The 10329-nt window shown below is 38.3% G+C and overlaps 1 protein-coding gene across 3 annotated transcripts in view; it reads left to right on the forward strand.

Moving 5' to 3' along the window:
• Positions 1 to 10329, forward strand: part of LOC133648369 (protocadherin-11 X-linked-like) — a 760657-nt gene that overhangs the window by 519576 nt on the left and 230752 nt on the right. For all 3 annotated transcript variants that reach the window (XM_062044393.1, XM_062044394.1, XM_062044392.1), the window contains one exon: positions 4082 to 4117. In XM_062044393.1, the coding sequence (XP_061900377.1) occupies positions 4082 to 4117 (36 nt within the window). The remainder of the gene's footprint in view (positions 1 to 4081; positions 4118 to 10329) is intronic.

Consider the following 10329-nt stretch of genomic DNA (forward strand, 5'->3'; position numbering starts at 1 on the left):
TGATGTACAGCTTAAGTTGTTCAAAAGTCTGGGGTCTCTATTGTAGTAATTTAGGCTTCATAATGAGCCACACATTTTCAATGGGAGACACGTCTGGACTACAGGCAGGCCAGTCTAGTACCCGCACTCTTTTACTACGAAGTCTTGCTGTTGTAACACATGCAGAATGTGGCTTGGCATTGTCTTGCTGAAATAAGCAGGGGCGTCCATGACAACGTTGGTGGATGGCAACATATGTTGCTCCAAAACCTGTATGTACCTTTCAGCATTAACAGTGCCTTCACAGATGTGTAAATTACCCATGCATTGGGCACTAATACACCACCATACCATCACAGATGCTGGCTTTTGAACTTTGCGCCTCGAACAGTCCGGATGGTTCTTTTCCTCTTTGGTCCGGAGGACACGACATTCCACAGTTTTCAAAAATAATTTGAAATGTGGACTCGTCAGACCACAGAACACTTTTCCACTTTGCATCAGTCCATCCATTAGATGAGCTCGAGGCCCGGCGAAGCGTTTCTGGGTGTTGTTGATAAATAGCTTAGGCTTTGCATAGTGAGAATTTTAACTTGCACTTACAGATGTAGCGACCAACTGTAGTTACTGACAGTGGTTTTCTGAAGTGTTCCTGAGCCCGTGTGATTTTTTTGGCTTTTTTACCACTTGTGCCAGCTTTTTTGAAACATGTTGCAGGCGTCAAATTCCAAATGAGCTAATATTTGCAAACAATAACAAACTTTACAAGTTCGAACGTTAAGTATATTGTCTTTGCAGTCCATTCAATTGAATGTAGGTTGAAAAAGATTCGCAAAAAAGTTTTTTGTTCAGGATTTACACAACGTGCCAACTTCACTGGTTTTGGGTTTGGTACAATATGGTGTCCTTTTCTTGCAAGTTCTTTATGTCATGGTCCATTCTTAAAGTTGTGCTAGTTTGTCTATGACGAGAGGAACGTGTGCTGTTCAGTCACTTCAAGGAACAATTATGGCGACATCATCGCCATTGTTGCAGCGTTCCACCCCATCAGTCCTGCTCCCCTCGTCTAAGTGCCTCTTCCCCGCTAGATTTCTTCTATTTTCTTTACAAATCAAGTCATGTGCCCTGATTGTGATACGCCGTACACAAAAAACAAAAAATGGTGATTAAAAATTAAATACTCTTATCTCTCCGTGAGTTATCTCAGTCCCCAGAGAGATGATGCTTTTTTTTCCTTTTTTTTTTCTCGATTTCTTTTTATGGGCTTGCGGGTGTCTTTTGTTCCCAATTTAGAAGCTTGTCTGTGTGTGTTGTTCATATTTCATGCTTTGTTTGATTTTCCGCTCGCTTTCTTCCTTGACATGTATATAAAACATCTTTATCAAGAGTGTCAGATGTAGAGTATATCTCGTGTCAGGACGTCAGGTTTTTGCCCTCCCTCCCTCCACTCCTTTGCAATGGTGGGAGGGCGCACGCTCCGAAAATGTGCTTTACATGCAGAATGGGGACTCAATATGTACACAAAACCTCAATTACAAAAAAGAAAATACTTCTAATCTGCAAGTAGTGCATACGCGAGTGTCCAGTGTTAATTTAAGTGGCTTTCAGAAGGCTGGAAAGTTCTGTCTACAAGCCGCACCCACTACATTTTAGGGGAAAAAAAACATGTTTTCATATATTAACCGCACTGGGCTATAAGCCGCAGGTTAAAAGAGTTATTTACACAAAGATTTTGAAACTGTTTATTTACATACCTTAATTGTTTCCAAGCGGGGCCGGTAACAAGGCAGTAAAATGGCTAATTAAACAAAACAGAAGTCACTAGCTGCAGGAGCTAGCTCACCAATCAGCTAAACAGACTCAATAAGTCCACGGTGACGTTTTGGCAAATTCACGAAACTGAAACAATGCAAAAAAAAAAAATGGCATTGTAAGTTAATGATACTAACACGGACATTCGTGAACTGTAAGGATTAATTGTTTTTGTTATATTGTAAAACTCACAAACGTTTCTTGGAGTGATGAATAAAGAAAGCATACGAGTAGAAACGCTATGGACGACTAGTAGGCGGAACTGCACTAGTTCAAGGCGCTATACAAAGGAAAATACTGCAGATGTTCAAACTCGTCCAAAAGATGGCGCCATAGCACAAACAATAACACAACTTATGAAAACTTTGTTGGCTCTTGATACTTACCGTGATTTGTGAACTATAGAGCGCACCCGTATATAAGCCACATTCACTCAACTATAGAAAAAACAATATTTCCATACATTAGACAGACAATATACTGAACTATAAGCCGCAGGTATGTGCCTTGTTAAAAGAGTCATTTACACAAAGATTTTGTAAATGTTTATTTACATATCTTAATTGTTTCCAAGCGGTGCTGGTAAAAAGGCAGTAAAACGGCTGATCTAACAAAACAGAACTCATCGTCATCCTCCAATCGGCTAAACAAACTTTAAGAAAACCACGGTGACGTTTTGGTGAATGTACGAAACTGAAACGATACAAAAAAGAATGGCATTGTAAGTTAACAATACCAACACGGACATGTGTAAACTTGTTAGAACATTAGCTAATGACGCTAGCCTGATTACATTACGATAGCACGTAAAAATATGCATTAAAACACTACGATCAAAGGTGACTGTTTAGTACTGAAAGTATGAGTTGTTTTTGTTATATTGTAAAACTCACAAACGTTTCTTGGAGTGATGAATAAAGAAAGCATACGAGTAGAACGCTATGGACGACTAGTAGGCGGAACTGCACTAGTTAAAGGCACTATACAAAGGAAAATACTGCAGATGTTCAAATTCGTCCAAAAGATGGCGCCATAGCACAAACAATAACACAATTTATGAAAACTTTGTTGGCTCTTGATACTTATCGTGATTTGTGGACTATAGAGCGCACCCGTATATAAGCCGCACCCTCTAAATTATAGAAGACACAATATTTCCATATATTAGCCGCACTGGACTATAAGCCACAGGTTAAAATAGTTATTTACACAAAGATTTTGTAAATGTTTCCAAGTGGTGCCGGTAACAAGGCAGTAAAACGGCTGATCAAACAGAACAGAAGTCATCGTCATGGATCCACTAGCTGCGGAAGCTAGCTCTCCAATCAAATAATCCGACTCAATAAATCCACGGTAACGTTTGGTGAATGTACAAAACTGAAACAATGCAAAAAAGAATGGCATTGTAAGTTAATAATACTAACGCGAACATTTGTAAACTTGTTAGCACATTAGCTGATGCTAATAACGCTAGCCTGATTAAATTACGATAGCGCCTACAAATATGCATGAAAACACTACGATCAAACGTGACGGTTTAGTACTGTAAGTATGAGTTGTTTTGGTTATATTGTAAAACTCACAAACGTTTCTTGGAGTGATGAATAAAGAAAGCATACAAGTAGAAACGCTATGGACGACTAATGGACGGAAGGGCACTGGTTCAAGGCACTAAACAGAGGAAAATACTGCAGACGCTCAAATTGCAGCTCCTGCAGTTAGCGAACTCGTCCAAAAGATGGCGCCATAGTACAAACAATAACACAATTTATGAAAGCTATTTGTCGAATACATAACCGCTGATCACAGACTTCACAGGAGACCGGCGTCCAGAGTTGAACAAAGTTTTAATGTATATTACAGTTTTGCGATTTTTGACTTTTCAGTATTTCCAAAGTCTCTCCGACTCTCCCCCCTCCTCCTCCCGGCCGCTTAGTGTTAAAGACAACAGATGATTAGATTAACACGTACCACCTGTGAAATCTAATCACCTGCCAGCTGTGTCTCGCCGTCAGCACATGCCCTGCCCCGCCCCTGCCCGATGGTGCTCGTCCTCAGTACCATGGACAGCGGCGGTGACTTTTTCTCCTGCAGGCAGCGCTGACTACACCTCCCCCGACAATAACATTGTGGCTGTTTATCCATAAATTAGCCGCAGAGTTCTAACGGGTGTGGGGAAAAAAGTAGCGGCTTATAGTCCGGAAAACATGGTACTGTATTTCCGCTACGAAATTGTCCGTCAGACGCGAAGAGATGCTGATCTAAGACGACTTTTCTTCTGTCCTTGCAGGAAGCGTGTCAACTTGGGAAGATCACCTCTGTGAATGTAAGTCCTGTGCTCCGCTCTTCACAGCATGTCCTGCACCCACCATTAGCATGACAAACCCATGCTAACTTGTTTCAGCAACTACATTTTCAACTTTCACACACGTATCCTCACACTCTATCTCGGCTTTTGTATGTAATCTGTTCGGAAAGGCCAGACGAAAACAGAATTGTCTGAAAATGTAAGCTTTTTTAATTTTTTTCCTTAAGAAATAATACAAATTCAGTTGATTCGGTCCAAACACCCATAACACATTTTAGAGAGAAAAATGTTAGTTTTACAAGTAAAAAAAAAACATGTAAATGCATATACCATATTTTTCGGACTATAAGGCGCACTTAAAATCGTTTCATTTTCTCAAAACTCGACAGTGCGCCTTATGACCCGGTGTGCCTAAAGTACGGAATCATTTTGGTTGTGCTTACCGACCTCGAAGCTATTTGATTTGGTACATGGTGAAATGATAAGTGTGACCAGTAGATGGCAGTCACACATAAGATATATGTGTAGACTGCAATATGACTCAAGTAATGTTTCAGTACGACTTTGGTAAGCTATGAAGCCGCACCGCTTGATGGATTGTACTGTGCTTCAACATAGGAGTATTATTATGGGGTGTGTATAAGGTAAGACATATCTGGCGTTTTCTTTCGCAATATTATACAAAAGCAACTTTTCTTACCTTCTGGTACCTGCTGATCTGTATTTTTGGATCTGCATAATTCCTGAAAACTTGCGTGCGTCCACCTTTGTAGTCTGTGCTGACACCGTAGTCGTAGTAGTATAAACCTGACTGTTTCATTCACTCAATTAGTCTGATTTCTCAAACACCGTATTTCCCAGACAATAAGGCGCACTTAAAATCATTTTTTTCCCTCAAAACTCGACGATGTGCCTAATGTTTAGAGTAATTATGGTTGTGCTTACCGACTTCGAAGCTTTTTTATTTGGTACATGGTAAAATAATAAGTGTGACCAGTAGATGGCAGTCACACATAAGATATATGTGTAGACTGCAATATGACTCAAGTAAACGACACCAACATTTTATATGTTCCATTGAAAATATAGAACATTACACACAGCGCTCAAAAATCTATCAAAATGTTTCAGTACGACTTTGGTAAGCTATGAAGCCGCACCGCTTGATGGATTGTACTGTGCTTCAACATAGGAGTATTATTATGGGGTGTGTATAAGGTAAGACATATCTGGCGTTTTGTTTCGCAATATTATACAAAAGCAACTTTTCTTACCTTCTGGTACCTGCTGATCTGTATTTTTGGATCTGCATAATTCCTGAAAACTTGCGTGCGTCCACTTTTGTAGTCTGTGCTGACACCGTAGTCGTAGTAGTATAAACCTGACTGTGTTTCATTCACTCAATTAGTCTGATTTTTCAAATACCGTATTTCCCAGACAATAAGGCGCACTTAAAATCATTTTTTTCCCTCAAAACTCGACGATGTGCCTAATGTACAGAGTAATTACGGTTGTGCTTACCGACTTCGAAGCTTTTTTATTTGGTACATGGTAAAATAATAAGTGTGACCAGTAGATGGCAGTCACACATAAGATATATGTGTAGACTGCAATATGACTCACGTAAACGACACCAACATTTTATATGTTCCATTGAAAATATAGAACATTACACACGGCGCTCAAAAATCTATCAACATGTTTTAGTACGACTTTGGTAAGCTAAGAAGCTGCATCGCTTGATGGATTGTACTGTGCTTCAACATAGGAGTATTATTATGGTGTGTGTATAAGGTGAGACATATTATCTGGCGTTTTGTTTCACACTATTATGCAAAAGCAACTTTTCTTACCTTCTGGTACCTGCTGATCTGTATTTTGGGATCTGCATAAATCCTGAAAACTTGCATGCGTCAGCCTTTGTGTGTCTGTTCTGACACCGTAGTCGTAGTAGTATAAACCTGACTATGTTGCTATCCACTAAATTAGTCTGATTTCTCAAATACTGTATTTTCCAGACTATAAGGCGCACTTAAAATCCTTTGTTTCCCCTCAAAACTCGACAATGCGCCTAATGTACGGAGTAAATCTAGTTTTGTTTACCGACCTCGAAGCAATTTTTTTAGGTACATGTTGTAATGATAAGTGTGACCAGTAGATGGCAGTCAAACATAAGGGATACGTGTAGACAGCATTATGATGGCAATATGACTCAAGTAAACAACACCAACATGTTTTATGTTCCTTTGAAAATATAGAACATTACAGACGGTGCTCAAAAATCTATCAAAATGTTTTAGTGCGAATTTGGTAAGCTATGAAGCCGCACCGCTTTATTTTTTAATTTTTATTATGATGTGTGTATAAGGTAAGACATATTATCTGGCGTTTTGTTTCACAATATTATGCAAAAGAAACTTTTCTTACCTTCTGGTACCTGCTGATGTGTATTTGGGATCTGCATAAATCCTGAAAACTTGCGTGCGTCCGCCTTTGTAGTCTGTGTGGACACCGTAGTCGATACACTGCAGAAAGTCAGTGTTCAAAAACAAGAAAAAAAAATACAAAAATGTGGGGTATTTTATTTGAACTAAGCAAAATTATCTGCCAATAGAACAATAAAATTCTGCTTGTCAAGACTTTCCAAAACAAGTAAAATTGGCTAACCTCAATGAACCCAAAAATACCTTAAAATAAGTACATTCTCACTAATAAGTGCAGTTTTCTTGGTAGAACTTTTTGATCAATATGTTGAAAAATATTCTTAAATTAAGTAAATGCTAGTGCCATTATCTTGACATAATGATATGTGCTCGGAATCATGATTTTTTTTTTCATGCTTGAAGTAATAAATTATTACTTTAAAAAAGTAGTTTTATACGTGTGAGTGTTGATGACACAGCTTTGCAACAGTTGATATTATAGTTTCAAGCATGTTTTACTCACTATACCGTATTTTTCGGACTATAAGTCAGTTTTTTTTCATAGTTTGGGTGCGACTTATACTCAGGAGCGACTTATGTGTGAAATTATTAACACATTACCGTAAAATATCAAATAATATTATTTAGCTCATTCACATAAGAGACTAGACGTATAAGATTTCATGGGATTTAGAGATCAGGAGTGACAGATTGTTTGGTAAACGTATAGCATGTTCTATATGTTATAGTTATTTGAATGACTCTTACCATAATATGTTACGTTAACATACCAGGCACGTTCTCAGTTGGTTATTTATGCCTCATATAACGTACACTTATTCAGCCTGTTGTTCACTATTCTTTATTTATTTTAAATTGCCTTTCAAATGTCTATTCTTGGTGTTGGCTTTTATCAAATAAATTTCCCCCAAAAATGCGACTTATACTCCAGTGCGACTTATATATGTTTTTTTTCCTTCTTTATAATGCATTTTCGGCTGGTGCGACTTATACTCCGGAGCGACTTATACTCCGAAAAATACGGTAGGTCATCAAATCTCAGCAACAAGCTGTAATATCTTACTGAGATAATTTAGGACCAAAACCCTTAAAACAAGTAAAAGACTCTAACATAAAATCTGCTTAGTGAGAATAATTATCTTATCAGACAGAAAATAAACAAATATCACCCTTATTTGAGATATTTAATTTTGCTTAGATTTCAGTTTTTGAAGTGAATAAGCTTCTTCTTTTTCTCTATCTTCTTGTTAAGGGACATTCATCCTCCGCTGTTGCCATTTGTAATATAAAGTAGTGTAAAGTTCTCACTTATATCTGTCAGTAAACTCGCCATGAAAGCGCTAAAACATACCGGTGTAGTGAGTTTACATTATTCAGGAAATGAATAATCACAATTCAACAGGTCTGAAAAGAAGTAGGAAACCGCCATACTTATCCCTCACCGAAGAATATGCAGCTTTTCAGTGTAAAATAAATACTTTTTAAAGTTGGGAATTGACAAAGCGTGCGCATGACCATGCAAAGGATGCAAAAAAAACAAAAAACAAATCCAATTAGAGCACAATGACCTGTTGCTGGCATGACTGTAATCACAGAGAATGGAATAGAAAGCCCGTGGTGGTGGATGAAATGCTCCTAATGGAGTCCCCGCATGGTTCAGCAGGTTTGATGCCACCTTATCGCCAGTTTAATGAATGGCCACGCCACAACGCTTTCTGAGATTCAATTCATTAAGTATGTTTTATGACGCATCGGGGCAGAAAAAAGTGCTCCGACCAGTTACAGTATGTACTGATTAGTCATCAAAATCCCAAGCTGGTGTAATAAGGGGGTGAACGATTATGCTTCCTAAATCACCTTGCGTGGAAGTATCGAGCTGAACAAGACATTTTTGGACTATTTCATGCTTCCAAATTGGGTTTAATGCCCAGTTGTCAAAATGTTTTGGAATTTGTAGCGCTTTCCTCTGAAATCAGGCACAATATGCTTTTGACTTAGTTTGAATTTTGAAGTCTATAGACATTAAAACCTCAATTCATGACTTAAATGCTTCTTCAACATGGTTCCTCATCTGAAAAAGTCTTATAGATAAGCAGAGTTGCCCATAAGAAGCAATGCAAACACAGATAATTGGTTCTAGCCTGGACAAAAGTCCCTATTTAAAACACTGTAATGTGTGTATATATATCTATTAGGGTTGTACGGCAGGGGTGGGCAATTAATTTTCACCGGGGGCCGCATAAGCAACCCGAGCACTGCTGGAGGGCCACACGACAATATTTCAATTAAATTTTGCTCAATATTATTTTTGATTTACCATAAGATAAATAATAATGATGATAATAATTAATAATAATAATAATAATTTCATTTAACCTAACTTAACTTTATACAAAAGCAGATTGCTTTTTAAGGTCACTTTATCCTGCATTATCCAACATTTTTTCCCCATCAGATTTGGACAACCATCTGTTGTTAAAAATAGTTTTTAATCATATCTATTCTATATTGTTTTTTATATTGGTTTTATATGTAATTGTTTTTTCTTTTTATTCAGTCATTGGTGGAGCTAAGGATAATATTTGAATATTGTTTGTAATATTGTTGTGCAGCACTTTGGAAACATTTTGTTGTTTAAATGTGCTAATAAATAAAGTGGATTGGATTGTCACACCTGCCAGCTTGTCCCAACACGCATTTACCTCTGTGAACAAGTCATTACCTGTGGTTGTCTCTTTAATTGACTGCATCAGAGCTCTCATCCAAAGTTAGCGAAAAACAGTCCATGTCTCCGGGCATTATCAGCGCAACAAAGTCCAATAAGCACTCCTTAATAAACTCTCCGTCAGAAAACGCCTTACTTTTTCTGGCGCTTTTGTGAGAAATGACGAAACTTGTCCTGACGGCTGCATCTCTGGGGGTGTGAAATATGGCACAAAGTCCTTGTTGGCTTTGCAGTTTTACCATCAACGCATCAGCCTCCCTTGTGCGCGCTTCATCAGACACATTCCGGTATTTTCCCTCGTGTTTCTTCGTGTAGTGGCGATTAAAATGATATTTAAACACAGCAACCTGTGTACCACACATTAAGCACACGGCTTTACCATTAATTTATGTAAAGAAATACTTGGCAGTCCATGTCTTGTTGGAAACACGCCATTCCTCATCAACTTTTCTTTTTTTAGCGTCTCATCACTTGTCTCTATGCACCTTCACTCACAGGTTCCCCCCGGACATATGGCATAAATAACACATTTCAAAATAAAAGCAGCACAGTTGTATTGCGCGCACAACATAGATGTTTTTTAAACTTTATTTTGTAATTTGTAATTGCGCCGTTCAATTCACTCACAATCGCACACGCGCATACGTCCACACGGAAGAAATACAAATAACGCTTTTCAAAACAAAAGCAGCACCGTTGTATTGCACACTCGAAATAGATACTTTTTGAAATTTATTTTGTAATTTATGATTGGCCTCACGCGGGCCGGACAGGGATGCGCAAAGGGCCGGATGCGGCCCGCGGGCCGTACAATGCCCAGGTCTGTTGTACGGTATACCGGTACTAGTAAGGTTGCGCAATACTAATGAATCACATTCGGTACTATACCGCCTATAAAAAGTACCGTTTTTTTTTTTTTTTTTGCTGGTTTTACGAGCGGAGGAGCATGTTCGGCAGCGCACAATCACGGAGTACTTACAAGCAGACACAGTGTGTAGACAGAAAAGGGAGAATGGACACATTTTTGGCCTAAAAACTAAAGATAAAAGTGAAGTTATAAC

Source organism: Entelurus aequoreus, linkage group LG04 (genome assembly GCF_033978785.1).
Source record: "Entelurus aequoreus isolate RoL-2023_Sb linkage group LG04, RoL_Eaeq_v1.1, whole genome shotgun sequence".
Taxonomy (NCBI): Eukaryota; Metazoa; Chordata; class Actinopteri; order Syngnathiformes; family Syngnathidae; genus Entelurus; species Entelurus aequoreus.